Source organism: Rissa tridactyla, chromosome 6 (genome assembly GCF_028500815.1).
Source record: "Rissa tridactyla isolate bRisTri1 chromosome 6, bRisTri1.patW.cur.20221130, whole genome shotgun sequence".
In the NCBI taxonomy this organism is placed as follows: Eukaryota; Metazoa; Chordata; class Aves; order Charadriiformes; family Laridae; genus Rissa; species Rissa tridactyla.
In genome coordinates, this window is record NC_071471.1 from 59827529 (window position 1) to 59844899 (window position 17371).

The 17371-nt window shown below is 47.0% G+C and overlaps 2 protein-coding genes across 4 annotated transcripts in view; one reads left to right on the plus strand and one right to left on the minus strand.

The window, feature by feature from the left end:
• Positions 1–5496, plus strand: part of SLK (STE20 like kinase) — a 50944-nt gene extending 45448 nt beyond the window's left edge. For all 3 annotated transcript variants that reach the window (XM_054205336.1, XM_054205337.1, XM_054205338.1), the window contains one exon: positions 113–5496. In XM_054205336.1, the coding sequence (XP_054061311.1) occupies positions 113–259 (147 nt within the window). In that variant the 3' untranslated portion in view covers positions 260–5496. The remainder of the gene's footprint in view (positions 1–112) is intronic.
• Positions 5497–7998: 2502 nt separating this feature from the next.
• The window catches only part of COL17A1 (collagen type XVII alpha 1 chain), a 40410-nt gene continuing 31037 nt past the window's right edge, over positions 7999–17371 (minus strand). Inside the window, exons 41-57 of the mRNA XM_054206320.1 lie at positions 17161–17220; positions 16610–16636; positions 16481–16522; positions 16254–16319; positions 15823–15870; positions 14677–14790; positions 14264–14401; positions 13590–13673; positions 13082–13210; positions 11824–11913; positions 11151–11264; positions 10754–10906; positions 9542–9961; positions 9212–9352; positions 8546–8608; positions 8241–8312; positions 7999–8048 (exon numbers count right to left, since the gene is read on the minus strand). Of these exons, the coding sequence (XP_054062295.1) occupies positions 7999–8048; positions 8241–8312; positions 8546–8608; positions 9212–9352; positions 9542–9961; positions 10754–10906; positions 11151–11264; positions 11824–11913; positions 13082–13210; positions 13590–13673; positions 14264–14401; positions 14677–14790; positions 15823–15870; positions 16254–16319; positions 16481–16522; positions 16610–16636; positions 17161–17220 (1811 nt within the window). The remainder of the gene's footprint in view (positions 8049–8240; positions 8313–8545; positions 8609–9211; positions 9353–9541; positions 9962–10753; positions 10907–11150; positions 11265–11823; positions 11914–13081; positions 13211–13589; positions 13674–14263; positions 14402–14676; positions 14791–15822; positions 15871–16253; positions 16320–16480; positions 16523–16609; positions 16637–17160; positions 17221–17371) is intronic.

Here is a 17371-nt window from a genome sequence, read left to right on the forward strand (position 1 = left end):
CCTGTGTGATGGCGTGTGAAGTTACGATGTTATATCAGGCAATATGTCACCAGTATAAGAGGTTTCTTGTACTTTGCCTTGTAATCCTATGACAATCTGCTTTGGGTTTTAGACACTGGAGGAAGAATTTGCCAGAAAACTGCAGGAACAGGAAGTTTTCTTTAAAATGACTGGAGACTCTGAATGCCTTAACCCTTCCACACAAAGCCGGATTTCCAAATTCTATCCAATCCCCAGCCTTCACTCCACTGGGTCGTAACTCTGGGAACTGCTGTAGGTTTTTTTTCATATTTGGAATTCTCCATCCTCATCATCTAACCTGACTTAATCTGCGGTGTCCATCAAAGGACCGAGCGCCTCATGTTTTCAGTGGAGACAATCAGTGTCATGATCAGTTTCTTGACTTCTCGAACGGAAGAAAAGAGAAAAGGTGTTGGTATATAATGGTAATGTTATGTCCTTCCAATGTTTCAAGAATAAGTGCGGGTTTTATCTCAGTCTCGAAAAGTATGTTATCTATGGTTTTGACTTTAAGCCTAAAATATTAATTACACTCTTTCTGATCACAAAACATGGCTTCTCATGTGAACATTTAAACGGTTGTACTATTAGTTCTGCTACTGTGTTTTTAAGTGTCCGATTTCTCCACGAGAGAATTCCACAACTGAAACTGCCATGAGGGGTTTAAAATTTTATAATGTTGAGCAGTGTCTTCATAGCAAGGACTGAAACTAATTACTCAGAACATGCTAATAATCAGAGAAATAAACCCTTATGTTTAAACACGACTGGTAAAAGCGGAAGCCTTTGCAACTTCTTTAAAAAAAAACAAACCTCTGGCATAAATTAAACTGAGCTGATCTCCATGACATATTTTGTCCATTAGTTCCATAATGAAATGGGGTGCTAGTTTAATTAATACAGTGCCTGAAACACATAGATATGCTAATCCTGGCAACAGGATGCTGTTTTCTCATTTAAAAAAGCAACACTCCTTAGCATTGTCGTTACTGTACAAAACAGAAGATTTCTTGCTGCTACTGCCATTTTTGTTGTAAATCCTCACCCTAAAATATTTTGCACTAAAATATGTAAAGGTGAAAGAAATGCTAACTTTAAAATGCACAGTTTATTATTTTCCTTAGCTATTACAGGTGGTTAGTTCTACAAATTGAAAAACTGTAGAATGTATTTTTTAGCAAGCGGTGTGCAAAATGCACGTGCTCTCTCTAACTGTACCTGGAATGGGTAGAGCCATTTTTCTGTTCTTACCAAAGCCTGTTCATTTAAACTCCATCAGAAAAGTGGAGGTGGATGGTCATATTTATAAACAACCACGGCTAAAGTCTGATTTGATTTAGAAAGTGTTAGATTTGATTTTTTTTATTTTAGTCATTTTATTTTATAGAAAGATTTAAGTTAAACATATAGACAAACTACTTCATGAAGCTGGGTTTTTTTGCTTTTGTGTTGCCACGTACTAACATAGGCAGTTCTTATTTTTCAAGTTCGTAGATGTACAATAAGTTATTTACCTGACTGATCTGCAGTGGAAAAAATCCAAAATGTTTCTCATAAAGCTGGTAGGGAAATACAACTGTATTAGGTCACTCTTACTGCACTGCTTTTTGGTGGGCAGAATTTGAGTCATATCAAGACGGTATTCTAAGCTGTGCTTTGGTATGCTGGAGTTCGGTTTGTACAATAGTAGTTGCTTTCTGCCATTTGGGGCCTGACTCTTTAGTCTCTGGGTATCAGTGTAACCGTTTTGTTTTGCTAGCTTGCGTTCGGTGTGCGACCGGTGAACATGCCACGATGTTCATTTCATGGGAACAGTATTGATGCATGTGAATGAACTCATAAATTAACAATGGACTTTAATCAGATGTGGTTGAAATCTTGGATGCTGAAATCCTTGGACGTTGAACCGATCGATACCTTCTCAATGAGGACACATAATTTACAGCACAGTAAAAAAAAATAATTGGAAAATGCATGTTTTAATTTAAATTTTGTAACTTTTTGATAGCGTAATTACTTTAATAGCTAGCCTTAATTTCTGGCATTTTATTATATAAATGTGTATTGTGTACTGTTGTAAATTCACATACCATATCTCTAGAATGTTATCTGTTGCTAAATGCAAAGTTCTTTAAATTGTTTTTTCAGTAGGGTGAAAAATGTCTTTGAAGGCCTTTTACTTTTTAAATTCCACCACCGTAAATTTACTTTTACTAAAATAACATTAAATAATCTTCATCTCTGTATTTAAGGGAATTTGTTTGCAGTTTCGTATGAAGTAGGCTGAGTGCTTTACTCGGAGAGTAGACAGGGCAGGCTGATCTCCCCTTCTGGATTATCTCTACCTTCATCCATGTTCAGTCCTCAGAGGGAAATGTTAATCTTCTCCTTACATTTTTGGCAGTTTCAGTGATAAGTTGCTAATACATACTGGCATCCTCTTTACCTCTGTCTAAATCCTTTATTTGGAGATCCTTTTCAGACAAGCCTCTGCAATCGGATCTTGTTGTAAATTGTACAATTAAGTAACTGAGGTCTGTGATGGAGGGAGAGATGGAATGTAGCGATCGAAGCCTTAGCGGGTGCTTGGTGAGGTCTCCAGGTGTGGAGCGCTGTGTTCAGCAGTTGCAGCCTTGTGAACTGTGCTGAGAATCACTATCAAGAGTGAAAATATGTTTGGGGGTTTTTTTCTGGGGGATAACAGGAACTAGCAGGGGTACTTAAACCCAATTTTATCAGTCTAAATGTGTAAGTATTGCAGAACATGAGAGGCATACAATATTGTATCAATGTCAGAAAATTCAATTCAAATTAATTTAGTCTCATATAGGCCTGGGAGAGATCTCCTGAGATCCAAAATCCAATCTCTCTACAATCACAAGTCACCTCTCTTTATTTAACATTAGAAGTTCCATCTCCAAGGTAGGCAGGTGTATTTGCTCTAGCCAAAACAATGTACTTTCTTACTGAGTTTTTGGCAGATCTCATTTTCCCCACATGCCCTTCAAAAGGCGACCACAAATCAGTATTTGCTCACCTCCGTGTTCTACTACATCATAAATACTGTCTGCAGGAAAATGAACAAAGGCAATAACATGCATCAATCGCAGTGCAATGTATTGGTTATCCTCTTGTATTTACAACTGATTCTTGCCAAAAAAAAACCTGCCTGCAGGCCCATGGCCTCTGACCGACTCAGACCTCACAACTTGTTCTTCCTGAGCTCTGAAAGCAGCTTTCGGCACCTGCTAAGCCAGCTTTCTTGGGATCAGGCCTTGTAAGTACAGGAGCTGGCAGCTCTGCTCCCCTCCCAACAGTTACTAGAACTCAGCTATTTCCAGGATCTTGTACTCCTCTGCTAAGGCAACACTGCCGGTAGCCCAGGGAGATCTTTGCTAACCGAACCTCAGGTGGTCTCACTGTCCCTGATGTTCACATGAGATTCTGCATCCTGAATAAATTCTGCATCTCCCCCGAGTGGGGCTGTTGAGGGGTTACCAGCCGTGGAGCAAAGGGCTGTGTCTCAGCCCCAGCCTCTTGAATTCCAGGGGAAGTTGGCTCTTTACTTTGCTGAAGGGTAAATATTCCAGCATTTGTTTCTCTGATTCCCATATAATAAATTTTTTTATCTTTCCAAGCTCTCTGCTGAATACATGAGAAACACATACAGTATGAAAAGATACGATATTGAGGCTGTTATAATTTATTAGATAGAAGATCCTCATTTATTAACACCTTCTAAAGGAAAATGTGTAATTGAATTGACACCTGAATTCAAATTCCGAGGTGGCAGTACCGCACTGTCCTGACCGGTGGCATTCACTCAAAGTGATTTTTCATACTGCTTTTAAAATACTGATATTGATATTCATTCTGAGATGCATCCTTCTTTTCAGACAACATTTTAAAATAATATCCTTTAAAAATTACATTCATGGGTATTCAATATCTAACCAATCACATGGTTAAAAAAATTATACCTCTGTCCCAGAGGACTTTCTCTATTCTAACTCCATGCTACTGATTTTATTTTTTTTCTTAATAAATAGGAAACTTGGCACCTTAACTGATATGGAGCCAAGCAAAGCAGTAGTGTGATTACTTTCACCACACCACACCGTCTTTTGTGACGGCAATGTCACATAGGAAGTTTAAGTTGTTTCTCCACCTGAAACAGTATCTGCCTTGCAAGTATTTCAAGGATGCTATGGCATAGGAAAGATTTGAATGAGGTTTTTTAAATTCAGGCACTGAAATCCACTTTTAGGTAGCCTGATTTTCAGAGCTGCTGGGAAGCTGCAGCTCCTAGGGCCTGAGAAACTCTCATCTTTGCTGAAAACCAGGGAACAAACTTAAATGTGTAAATAAGCTCAGTGCTAGTTGCTCCCACTGAAGTGCTGCTTTTTGTTTAATTTGCCGTAGGGAAGGGAAGCACGTTCTTGAGGACAGTGTGGTGATTGGAGGGAAGGGCAGGGAGGAGCATTGTGGATCCTCACTAGGTAACTTTCTGCTTTTATGTTAGCATTTACAAGCTGGTCATTTGACTTCAAAATCTGTACTTCTGGATCTCAGAAACTTCCTTGTGTTGATGTGTCCATGCGTACTTCCCATTCCCTGGCGACTTCTGCCATCTTCACAGCAGACACAAAACAAGGTCAGAGAGAATTAACCTTCCTCGTTTGGAGGCAAGCCAAGGCCAGGATGCTCTGTTGTTTCTCAGTCTTACAAAAGATGGAAACAGATAAAGGCAAGGAGAAGACAAAAGAAACTTTATAGTGTTTCTCTACATGGCTTGTTCTCCATCCCCTTTCTCTCGCCTCCATCCTCATACTTCATTTCTGTAGCTACTTCTGTGCCTCTGGCGTTCGGGCAGTCAGTGGTGCCAGAGAAAGACGACAACCTCCTAAATAAGAACATGCTCAAAACCAGCTCCTGAATAAGGGCTCATGTGCGTCCACTGTGCTGAAAGCAGAAGGGAGTCACTGAGCCCAAAGTTGCTCTGATTTTCAAAAATCTCTTCCACAGTTATCAAGTGAGGTGGGAAAGCCTCTTTCTTACTGATCATCAATCCGAATATGGTGGAAAGAACAAAGTAGAAAGGGACGTTGAGTGAACTCAGTGATGTTGAACTGTCACACCCGTTTTCCGTAAGAAAGCCAAGCAGAGTGCTGCTCTGTGGTAAAGCAAACACACCTGAGGCATCTCCGTCCTCACATTGTCCCAGCAGTTTGTTGAATGTTTTGTGTTAACTGCAAACCAAGTCATTTTTGCCTTACAGAAAGCAACCAAAAATGGATAGATGAGCAATTGGCTAAGGGTCTCTGTATGTACAGCTCATGGAAGTGAACTTGCAGTAGCAGCCATACAACAGTTTGGGGGTTTTTGTCTTGTTTTTAAAATTAATTTGATTTCATGGCTTTCTGTAGAATATTGTAATAATTCTGCTGTAAATACAATAAAATCACAGTTTGCTGAGATGGCCTCTGTTTTGTTCATGGAAGACTCCCGTGAAATACAAGTGATTTATGAGTGAATGGGACAACTTAGAATTTTTAAAATAACTGAGTGTAAGAAGTACTTAACATTATGCAGCATGTTGCTCCCTGAGAGGAACAGCCCAGGGCAGGAGTGCAGATTTAGCACAAACCTAGAAGGACTCTGTTTTCAGTGCCTGCCCTGCCCTGTCTGTGGGAATTCAACTGGGGGTTGTAGGAGCTCCAGTTTCTGCCCCCCGGTCCACAGGCCCTCCCTCGTGACAGCCACCCCTCCTACTCGAGTACAGGGGAAGGAATGAGGTGCCACTGTTCGGCAGCGGAGCCCCCTGAGCAACAGGCCAAGCGCCACAGGCTGGGTTATGAAGCACCACAGGCTGGGTTCTGAAGCAAATGAGAGATTGTGGGGCTGTGGAGCCTCAGACCACTCTCACCTGCCTAATCCTGCCCTGTGACACAACCTGCAAGCACAGTGCGGCGCTCGTCAGCACTTCAGGGGTGGCTTCAGGCACGGAAACACAGCTGCTGTGCTCAAACATGACAACACACGCGTGGTGGTGGTGTTCTTAAGGGAGAATTAAAAGGAAAGGTCTCACCTCAGCAGAGCCAGGTGGGGGGTATGAATCACCCAGAAGGACGCAGGCTTTATTGGCAAACACTGCAAGGTGCTGTGCTCTGAAAGCTGACCTGGCTCACACAAGCCTTTGCTCTAAACTCTTCTAAGCAATAATGTGGGAAGAACACCAAAACTTGACATCGCTAATGCTGAAAATAAAAATAGACAATGGGTGTTTAAACCTGGACTGAAAACAAGCAATTCAAGCAAGTTGTTCTGCTAAAAAAACCTGCTTGGGCCAATATCTGAAACTAAAGTAGCGCTTCAGTGTGTGTGCGCGCGTACATGTGTGTGCGTGGCCCCAGGAACACCATAAAGCTGATGTGTGTTACATGTGCAGTGACCAGGTGATGGGGCATCACACACACGGTGACCAAGCACTGTGCCAGGGGCTGCCAGCCGCCCTGGCCTCTGCCAGGCGTCAGCTCAGCCATCACCCCGCCCCCACCCCAACACTAAAATACATAAACTCTACAAGTATTGCCTCGCTGCGAGGAAGAAGCTGGTGGCTGTGGCACCCTCGGACAATGAGCAGCAGCTCCTGCTAATGTAACTGCCAACACCTGAGAAGCAGCTCGGTGTCTGCTTGGATCGCGGACCAGTGATGAGAAACAAACCAGCCACCATCAGCCACCCAAACCACGAGGTGTGTCTGCCCATGGCCACAGCGCAGCTGGCACTGACTGCCCAGTGTAACACTGATCAGGCAAGCTTGGGGTGAAAAACACACTTTAATTGGGCTGTTTACATTAAAAAATTCTTTTTCCCCAATGTTTAAAAACCAGAAAAAAAATACAAAAATATTTTTTAACAGATCAACAAATTATATTTAAAAGTGCTTCAGTTCGGTCCCTGTGCATGTCACGTCTCGCTGTGCGGCTATAAACAGGCCTCGCAAAGCACGTGCCAACCCAGGCTCCCTGCCAAGTACTTGCATGTGCTGCAGCCCATCTCTGTCTGGGCCCCTGCGGTACCAGTTTGTCCAAGGAGCTGGGCTGGGGAGGGGGTTAATGCACATGGAGCACTAGAGCATTGCAAAACTGCCAAGCTGGGAGGGCATCCCTTTCCAAAGCAAGTCATGGGCCGGGGTGATAGTGGTGTCGACCCCAGGGGTCTGAAAGCTCTACAGTGGGGACTGGGGGGCAGGCGTCAGCACCACCACGCAGCTGGGTGGGGAAGGCAGAGCCCAGCTAGTTGTCCCTGTGCCCCCTGCTACACTGCAGCAGCCGGCCACTGGCAGGGCTGGGCTCGGTGTCTCATGCTGGTTGCTGTTTGGGGTATCTCAGTGCAGCTGGCCCCTTCCCAGAGACCCCCGAGCCACAGCCCCACTCACTACCACCAGCACCTGCTTCACCAGGTCCTCCTGCTTGTGGCCGGCACAGAGAGCATGCAGAAGGGAAAGCCCAGTGCAGTGAGCAAGCTTAGTCCCAGGGTTTCTTACAGGGCCTTTTGTCCTGTGGGCTGAATCTAATCTCTGAAAAATGATGCATTTGGTGGGGGAGGGATTGGTTTCTTTTATTCTTTTTGCTGGATAGTTGGCTAGTTGTTAAAAAAACAGGTTTTTACATAGCTGGGAGTAAGACAAGAAGCCTGGATGGGGTACGACAGGAAGCCCTTGTCAACCCGAAGACATAGAACCCTGGGAACTCAGGGGAGCTAAGCCAAATATCAGCAACAGGAGCAAATACCCACGCTAGGGCCATGCTGGACATGTAAAAGAGCCATTCAAATCTCAGCAGCGACACTGAACTATCAAGTCTAAATGGTTAGCTGATCAGCAAGGATGTTTTAGCATTAAGGCAGATTCAAGCTAATTCTCTTTGGGCTGCTGGGAATGCTGCCCAGTGCAGAACTGAGCCGGCTCTTTCCTTAAACCCCAACACTTCTTCTTTTTCTTCTGCCAACATACACTTGTTCACCTGGGGACAAGGAAGTCAAAAGGAGGGTTATTTTAAAAGTTCATGTGGGGGAAAAAAGACAAAAGAACCAAAATAAAAAAAAATGAGGCCTTGTGGGTTTCCAGCAGTTCCCAAAGATGGACTGGTGCCTGGGGAAGCCTCCACTCCCTGACAGGTAAACCCTGCTCTCCTGGGGATGGCAGATGTTCTTACCTTTCTCTCCTTTCTCTCCTTTCGGTCCCCTGGGCCCATGGCGTCCTGGCGGCCCCATCGGTCCAGGGTCACCTGAAGGAAGGAGAAGACCAAGTTTGCCTTTGAGCGTGACTGGCCCATGAACAGGGACAGGCCAGAGTAAGGAAGACCAACTCAGGATGATGCTGGGGCTAAGATCCTGAAGGTGCCACCTCCACTGCGCAGAGGCTGTGACCTTGAGCAGCCCAGTGCTGTCTGTCTCTGTGGACACAGCGCTGCTTCCTGGGCATTACACGCCTTGAGAGGGAAAGAATGGCAAGTCTTACCTTTGGGTCCAGGATAACCCCTCTCTCCCTTTTCACCGGGTGGCCCCTGGATGGTACCATATGCTGGAGAGAGAAATGAAGGAGAGGATGAATGAGTGGGACAAACCACTTGCAAAGGGCACTGCGTTGATGTAGAGAAGCAGTGAGTCACACTGGGAGGACATTTCTCTAGGTTAGATGGGATTAGACTGACAGGGAGCAGGTTTTTCAAAAATGGTTTTGGTCACAGCCATGTCCTGGGGCAGGCTGTGATCTCATTTCACCAGTGCTGCTCTGCCACCCTCTCTGGGTGTCCTGGCTGTCACCAGGTCTGGAGCTGGCCCATGCTCAGGGAGGGGAATTTGAGAACAGAGTGAGCAGCTGTCTCGTATTGCTCTACATGTGCCAGCCCAGACATGTTAAAATGGGCCACGGGAATTGCAAGCACATTGGCCTGCAGGGTTTGGGATGAGTTTCCTACAAGTAGTGGGAAAATCTGATGTCCTTCTGAATGATGAGACTGCAGCTCCCCAGCAAGGAAGGAAGGAGATAGAACAACTGTTTGCCTCCAGCTTTTGTATCTTGACAGTATTTTTGCAGAACACAAAGGTGAAGAGATCACTAGGTCTATGAAAATCTGGAGAGATCATGCATGAGCCAGAAACACCAAGTCAATATGTCACTTACTTCTAAAGAAGTCCATGAGGTCTGCGGTGACATTGCCATAGGCTGCAAAGACCCTGCTGATGCCAGGGGGACCAGGAGGGCCTGGAGGACCTGCAGGTCCCTGTGCAGTGTAAGACATCAGGTCCTGGAGAATACCTTGGCCTGAGGAATAAAGACGTAATTCGAAAGGAGCTCTAGGAAAACTGGCTGGGTGTTGAGGCAGGAAGGTGTAAGGGAGAGCTGTGGGCAGCAGGAAGGATGAGGGAAGTGAACAGCATGACACCAGGCACAGGAGGTTATGAGCTGTGGGCTGGGACAGGGATGGTCAGGACAAGCAGACATTCCACTTACTCTGTAGGCTCTCTGACACGCGGAGTGCCAGCTCGTTGTAATCCAGGGAACCACTGAAGGAGCTGCTGTAGGATCTACTTGAACTGGCTGATCTCCTGTGTGATTCCTCTTCTGTCAGCAACCCATCGAAAGACCCATCATTGCCCATGGAGGCATCATAGGAGCCATCACTGCCCATCGAGGCACTGTAAGATGACATGCTGCTCATGGAGCTGCCATATGAGCTGCCTGTGCCCAGTGATCCCCTGTCGGATCCCTCAGAATCAAGGGATCCTCCATGCAACCGCTCGGAAGTCCGTAACCCTTGGTATGATGACGACATAGACCCAGACACCAAGCCACTATCTCCTTTGGGTCCTGGTGGTCCTCGTGGTCCAGGGGGCCCAGGTGGCCCTGAGATATAGCTCCGAACTTCATCACCTGCAAAATACAAGAGGGGGTACTTCAGGGACACAGGGGTACCTGGGCAGATGTCCCGTGCTACCACCCGAATGAAGACGGGAGTGTGAAATTCTGTCCCACCAATCATCAGAGTAACCCTAATCCAGTGCCATTTCTCAGGCAACAGGTAGGTATGTCGACCTTGATCTCTACAGCTGGCATGACACTCTCCTCCTTCCCATCTCTCCCACAATTTTGGGTCTCCAATCTTGGAAACACGCCCAATGATTTTGCAGAAGCATTCTTCTCAGGCCAATTTCAGCACCTCTGCCAACACAGCTGTTCTGTGACCAGTGTCTCACAAGTGAGGGGATCCCCATGTTTTTGACAGGCTGCCCTGGATGACTTAGCAGCACAAGGCCTCCGACCAGTGCTGCTTCACAGCTGGCTCAGTGCTGCCCTCCAACCCCTACATCACCCATTGCTCTGCAGGCAGGTGTTTGTCAAAGAAAATGCATTTCTCAGAGCAAAACTCTGCCGGTGACCTTACTCAGGACTCGCTGTTCAGTACAGGCCAATTGTAACTGCCCAGCGGCTGTCCCTTTTGGCTCACAACATGAACTTTTGTCTTGCAGTCGGACTGAGAGGAGACAAGCCTACGGAGTGCAGGGTAGTCCTGCATAGATCTGTCTGTAGAGATAAGGTGCTGCTGCTGCAGCCCCAATTCAGAGAAGGCTTCTACAGGCCTGCCTCAGCTCTGGCAGAGCCAGAAGCCTACAAAAGGCAAAGCATGGCTCGTGGTGAGAGGGAGGGTGGATGGCATCCCCTTACTCTTCAGGTACTGGATCAGCTCACTCCTGAACTCGTCACTGTGGGTGATGTCAGCATAGGACAGGAGGCCGGTTCCTGAGAAGCCTGGTGGTCCTGGAGGGCCAGGAGGACCAGGTGGACCCTGGACTCCAGAGAAGGAGGAGTATCCCACACCTGGAGAGAGAGGAAGAATTATTTTCTGACAGTGAGAGGACAAGGAAATCACACATGTCTGGGCATCTCGAAAGTTTAAAGGCTCCAAGCCCAACTTCCATCCTTTTCCAGCTGATGTTGATGAAATTATTTTTTTTAAAGTGACCTTGTTTTCAATGGGCAGTCACAGACCCTGGTAAGTTAAATCTCAGCCTCAGTCCCCCAAGAATCTCCCTGCCAGCTGTGAGAAACACAAGTGCTTTACTTTGTAGGTAAGCAGAGACGTCCTCCAGAGAGGTGCCAGGTGATCCAGGGATCCCTGGAGGGCCTGGGGGCCCTGCAGGACCAGGGGGCCCAACAAGACCACTGAATTCAGAGTCTGTAAGACACAAGGGAAGAAAAGGGTCACACAAACCACCACAATCCTGATGAACCTTCCCTGACAATACAGGTAATGCCAACTACAACCAAGTATAAGGTACTTTTTTTTCTCCCCAGAACCTTCTGGTGCAGCCTTCCTGGTGCATCTGACTTCCCTGCATGTAGACATCACACTGGGAAGTCAGGAGATCCTAAAGAGGGCAAGAAGGCCCTATTTTTAAACATACTTCTAAACAGTGGCATAAGAAATTCCTTTATGCCGCAGAGTTTGGAGAAGACAAAGGGCTCCTCCATCCCCATCCCCAAGACAGCACCTTGCTGCTGCTCTGCTCTCTACAGGAGCATGGTGAGCTGCCCACAGCCCCTCGTGGTGTGTGCAGGTCCTGGCAGAGCCCAGGAGGCCTGCAGTGCTGCTAACTAAGGCAGAGGGACCATCAGTGTTCATGGAGGGTTATTTGTGGCCGGGGCAAAAGGGCAAATTCTATGACTAAGCCTGCAAAAAAAGATGCTGGGTGTGTGTAGGGACAAATGGCAGGGGAGTAAAGAATTTCGCTTACTTCGCAGGTATGCTGTCAGGTCACTGTAAGATATACCAGGTGTCCCTGGAGGCCCAGGTGGTCCAGGGAGCCCAATGCTCATCCCAGAATCTGCAAAATCAAACAGACCCAAGAATAGCACATCAACAAAACAGACCGTTACAGTGTGAGCAGACAGGCTGCAGGGCTTGTTCACAGGCAATGCACGAGGGACTCCTGCAGGGTGAAGTATTCCCAATCAGCAGATTGTGCTGAGAAGCAGGGCTCAAGCCTTGTTCTGGCCTGGAGTTAAAACTTGCCCTGTTAATCCCAACACAAGGGCACCTGCAGACAGGCAGCCATCAGGCTTCTATTCTTGGCAGAAGTTCTGCATGTTTCATGAACCCCTGCTATGGGGGCGAGGGGGCACCCAGGACATGCAGCTCAGCTGTGACCCACTGGCTGATGCATGTGCTGCTCTTCCTGTGTCTGCCTAGCTGCAAGCAGCTCTGGTGCAAAAGTTTGCACCTCTGTGATTTTCTTTAATTAAATGTCCTTGCTGATAAAATGCAGCTGTCCTGCTTGAGCTGTTGGGGTGCTGCTGTTAAACAGCAGTTTCCTGCTTCTAGAGCCAAGGAGGAAATTCTCACCATCTTTAACGGGAGCAGCCCGTTAGTGAGATCCGGTCTCCAAGGACAGTTCAGAGAGAGTGAACACAGACCAGGCTGTGCTTTTAAGCAGATGGTTGCAGCTACCAGGATTAGGCATTTTAGCACTGCTGTTGGGGATGTCCCAAAGTCCTCTCTGTCCGACAATTCTTGCATGCCTTATCACCCTCTTACAGATGGGAAAACACAGCAGAGCAGTGGAATTTGTTTCAACTAACTTTAAACTTCTAAGAATTTATTGCCTGGGCTGCCTCGACACAAAGTGGGCACTTCCCACAAAGTGGGAAGAGATCAACTCTTCCACAGAAAGATGTATCTTGTCCATAGAGCCAGTGAGAAAAGGGTTATAAACACACTTGAAGGTGTCAATGGGACTTCTAAGTTGGCTAAGATGAAATGATGCTCCTAAGTTCAGTTTTAAGCAAAGTGAGAGCTCATTACTAGAGTCTGTAGATAGTATTTTAGGTACTGGGTATCTTTGTTCTCTTCCAAGTCTCTCGCAATCCCTGTGAGGAGGCCTCTGTACATAGAGATTCACACAGTTGAACTGGAAGAGTTTTCACTGATAGCATGAGGTTTCTGCCCAGCTCCCAGAGGAACAGAGGGAAATGCACTCTAATAAAGACCATTACTTGTCAAGTAGCTGATAAACCGTCTGGTCAGCTCATCATAATCCAGTGACAGAGACATGCCATCTCCCCCTGGTCCAGGAGGTCCCGGTGGGCCCTGAGGTCCAATTAGATACCGACGAATTTCTTCTCCTGGAAATGAAAAATGCATCTTTTAAGACTGTCCAGCTGCTGCAAGGGCGACAGGTGTGAGAAGTTACCAGCCTGTGAGCTGAGTCCCCGCCACCACTACGAAGACCATCAAAACGTATGGATGCAAAGCTCCTTTCCCCCTCTCCTCCTTTTACAAGTGTGAACTGCCCTGTGTATGGTGTCAGAAACATTTGTGACAGGGCTGGGAACGTCCCACAACCCAGGGTTTGAGGAAGATGAGAATTTGCATTGATAAAGGCCTCCAAAGGTGCTGCTGGTAACTCCAGTTGGAGACAGGAGACTGGAAGGGAAGGGCAGATCACCAGGCTGCTGCGATGTTTTACCCCCAACCCCCATCTTTCCCTTGAGGATCACTTACTCTGCAGCATGTCCAGAAGTTCTTGGTACAAAACGGATGTAGTTGATACTGAACTGGCAAATGACTGATAGCGATCTGAAGAGCCTGTGGGAATAAAAAGGTTTTATGTCAGGCAGGGTTAAGAGGAGACAGAAGGGGAAGAGGGGTCAGGCAGGGACAAAGGAGAGCTGAATTAATCTGGTTTAACTGGGCTTCCCATGCCACCAGCCATGAATCTGATGCTGTCTCACACAGCCTGGTTGTCTCCACAGCGGTGTGGTCTGACTGAGATTCCAGGCTGCTTCCAAAAGCTCTAGAAATATAATCTACCCAAGCATACCAAGCCCCAAGCCCTAAGCATACCAGACAGCCCCAGAATACCTGAGACCACATATACCAAATACAGCCACCTCTGTTTGGGTCTTGGGGACATTACAGGGTCTAACAGCTATGTTTAATATGAGACTTTTTAAACAGCAGCAACTGTTAGTTAATGTAACCATCAAAAGGGGACAAAGCTCAGAGGCCACCTCAGCTGTATGGAGTCCTGGGCCAAGACGGCAGAAGATGAATAACTAGCTTGGGGTGCTGCTATTTAAAGACTGTTGTTTCTCCTCCAGTTCTTACCTCCTAGGTGTTCCACAAGCTCAGCCGAGAGCATGACTCAGTACAGAGCTTACCAACATGGTGCTTACTTGTCATATAGCTCATAACACGGGTAGCCAGCTCCGCATAATCCAAGTTTGTCCCATCCGCAGTGGTGATGACTCCAGGTGGGCCTGGAGGGCCTGGTGGGCCTTGGGCACCAGTCAAATAATGCCTTACGTTGTCACCTAGGTATGAAGCCCAAGATATGCCCACATCACTAGAGGGAAGGCAATGGTCACAGGCACAATTACTGGACTCTCTTCCCCTGGCAAAAAGCAGGCTGATAGAAGGGCAGTTCTGCAGAGGCCACAGTGGGCAACAGCACTTCGTAATATTCAACAAAAATAAGGCCAGAGCAGTAGGGCTGCTGCTTCTAAAGGGAGAGTGACAAGGGACTCAGGGAGCAAAAGAGAGATAGGCATGCATCTGCTGACCCATGGCAAAATCTCATTATACTCACTCTTTAGGTAGTCAGTGATGTACTGCTGAATCTCTTGAGATGAACTTCCACCTGGGCCAGGAGGACCGGGTGGCCCAGGAGGTCCTGGAGGTCCCTGAATTTGTCTGGATCCACCTACAGAAAGCAGTGTAAGGAGAAGGAATGTTTTTGGTATGGTTGCATTAGACCAAGCAATGTTAAAGTGTGTTCCCACAGGTCTGGGAAGAGCTTTGAGAACGGACTATGGAGGGGCTCCCCCTTCATTGCTAAACATAGTCTGAGCATGGGCAATTAGGCAGTATAACATCTTCAACTAATTTGGCATCTTATAGTTCAGCCTACACAGCTCTGCAGGGTTGAGTCCAGAGATCTCCCTGGCTTGGCGCTGACAGACCTGGTCAGTTTGTGCACCGGAGTGCACCGCATAGATGGAGATCCATAAAGGAGTCAACCTCATTAGGCTAACCTCACTGCCCTACTGCTCCCAATCCCAGCCAGCCTGGGCAGCACCAGCTCAACAATCTCCTCGCTGGTCTCCATTGCAAGATACAGGTGAGCCCGGTGTGACTCCTGCCACCATGGTGCTGAGTGACACCTCATGCTCTTTAATGTGTCTGTCCTCCCAGCACCCTTAGGCAGTATTCCAAGGACATGATGTGGAGATGCAGAGGGCTTGTTCACGTGGAGGGACAACTTAAGTTAATGCATATGCATTTTTTTGTGAAACTGCATGCGTTAATATCCTGCATACAGAGATGCTCTTATTCAGAATGCAAGCAGCTTAATTCACATGAATCCACCCAAGGGTAAGTAAAACCGAACAAAGGACACTTTTGTTCTGATCAGAAGTGTTTCCACAAGAGGATTCAATGCAGCTTCCCTAATCCCTTGTGGAACATGGTTAGCCAACCTGGAATCCCTTTCTTTCATGTCCCATGAGGGCAAACTCTGGCTCAAAGGATTCCCAGTACGCTGGAAACAGAAAACTTGCAATTCTTAAATTGTCTGATTTAAGGCAGGCTATCAAAAAAGAGGTTCTGAACACAAACTCCGTCAGTGTTAGGCTGACATCCACACTTGTAAAACCCAAAGGAGCTTTTTCAAAGTCTCCACCAGGATGTCAGCATTTCCTGATAATATCCAAGCAATGATGGTATGGCCTCTTACCTCGAGATGCTCCTGGGATGCCAGGAGCGCCTGGGACACCTGCATCACCTGGAAACCAGAGTGAGGGAGACAGACAATTGTAATGGGTGTCACTGCGTTTGCATATTTGGTCATGTGAAACAGTTGAGCTACATGTTGTCAGAGAAGCAACTACCCAGACCTTGTAATGACTATTTTGAATTAGCAGCTTGTTGGGGAAGAGCAGAAGGAAGAGGCCACAACAGCTTTCCTGAGCCTTCTGTGATCTGACCAGGTGCCTTGTGCTCAGAGCAATTCTATTGCCATGGTCCTGCTCTGCCTGAAAAGGCAGGGGTGGGCACAGCTGTAACTCTCAAAGGACCGGGTTGCTCCATTCTTTAGTCTCAACCACTTCTGGCTTTGCAAGGCCACCAGCAAAGAAAGAAAGAAGATTTTAAGATTTTTAACTTCACCTTTGGGCCCAGGTGGGCCTGGCGGACCTGGAACTCCTGGAGGTCCCTGCATGGTAACTCTGTCACCTGCCAGTTGCAGAAGGAGTGTCAGAGATTCACAGGAATAAAGCATGTGGACAAAATCCTGGCCCTGCTAAAACTACAACAGAATCCTAGAGCAGGATTTTGCCCCCTGGTTTCAGCCTAGGGACTAGGAATTCAAAAGAGGAAAGGGGGCACAGACTGACCGTGGGAGGAGAACGCTGAAAGGCCAGGCTCACCCGGTTCTCCTGCAAAGGACACAGAAATGAAGGAGCAGTCATATACACAGGCACACTACCCTGCACCCCACTGATATCTCCTGGAAGCCTTCTTACCTGTGAATCCCCGTGGACCTCGTTCGCCTGTGAACAGAGGAGCAGAGGAACAGTGTTAGCATTTGCTTTGTTCTGATCTGCAACATCCCAGCCCACACTGCAGAATATTATCATGGCCTTCAATTTGCAGGGCAGAAATGGGTAAAGGGAGCAGATCCCCTCTTTGCCTGCCAGCTGAGAGCTGAGCTACACTTCACAGAGCCACCTCCTTGCACCAACTTAGCTAAGTCCACACTGCATTTGGCAAAAAGATTGCTCCCCGCTAACGGCAAATCTGAAGCTCTGAATGCTCCTGAATCTAATGGGCTTGCAAAGTCATATCTGAATACAGCAAGTGCTTTGACACCAGTACTGGGGGCTAATCAATTACTCCAACAAAGACTGACTTATTTAATGGCAGCAGACAGGAGACCTATTTAGTGACCACTGTGCTAGCTTTCTTACAGTCACAGAAAGGCAGGACACTTTCTGCTTCCAAGCCTTTCCTTCCTTCTTTTCAGTCTGAGGTGCTGAGATCCATCTAGTATCTTGGTGAGGCAGGATATACCCACCTTGGTCTCCCTTCGGGCCTGGTGGGCCTGGTGGACCTGGTGGGCCTGTGAGGAATGTTTCTGTAATTAAAACAAAAAGGTTTCTTCATGACATCCAACAGAACATGACACAGGTTTCCTCTGTCTCCAACCAGTCCTAGCCAAGGATGTGCTCTCTGGAACTCCAACAGTCAGGACGTTCTCAGGGCACAGACGAGGGAAAGAGTGGGAA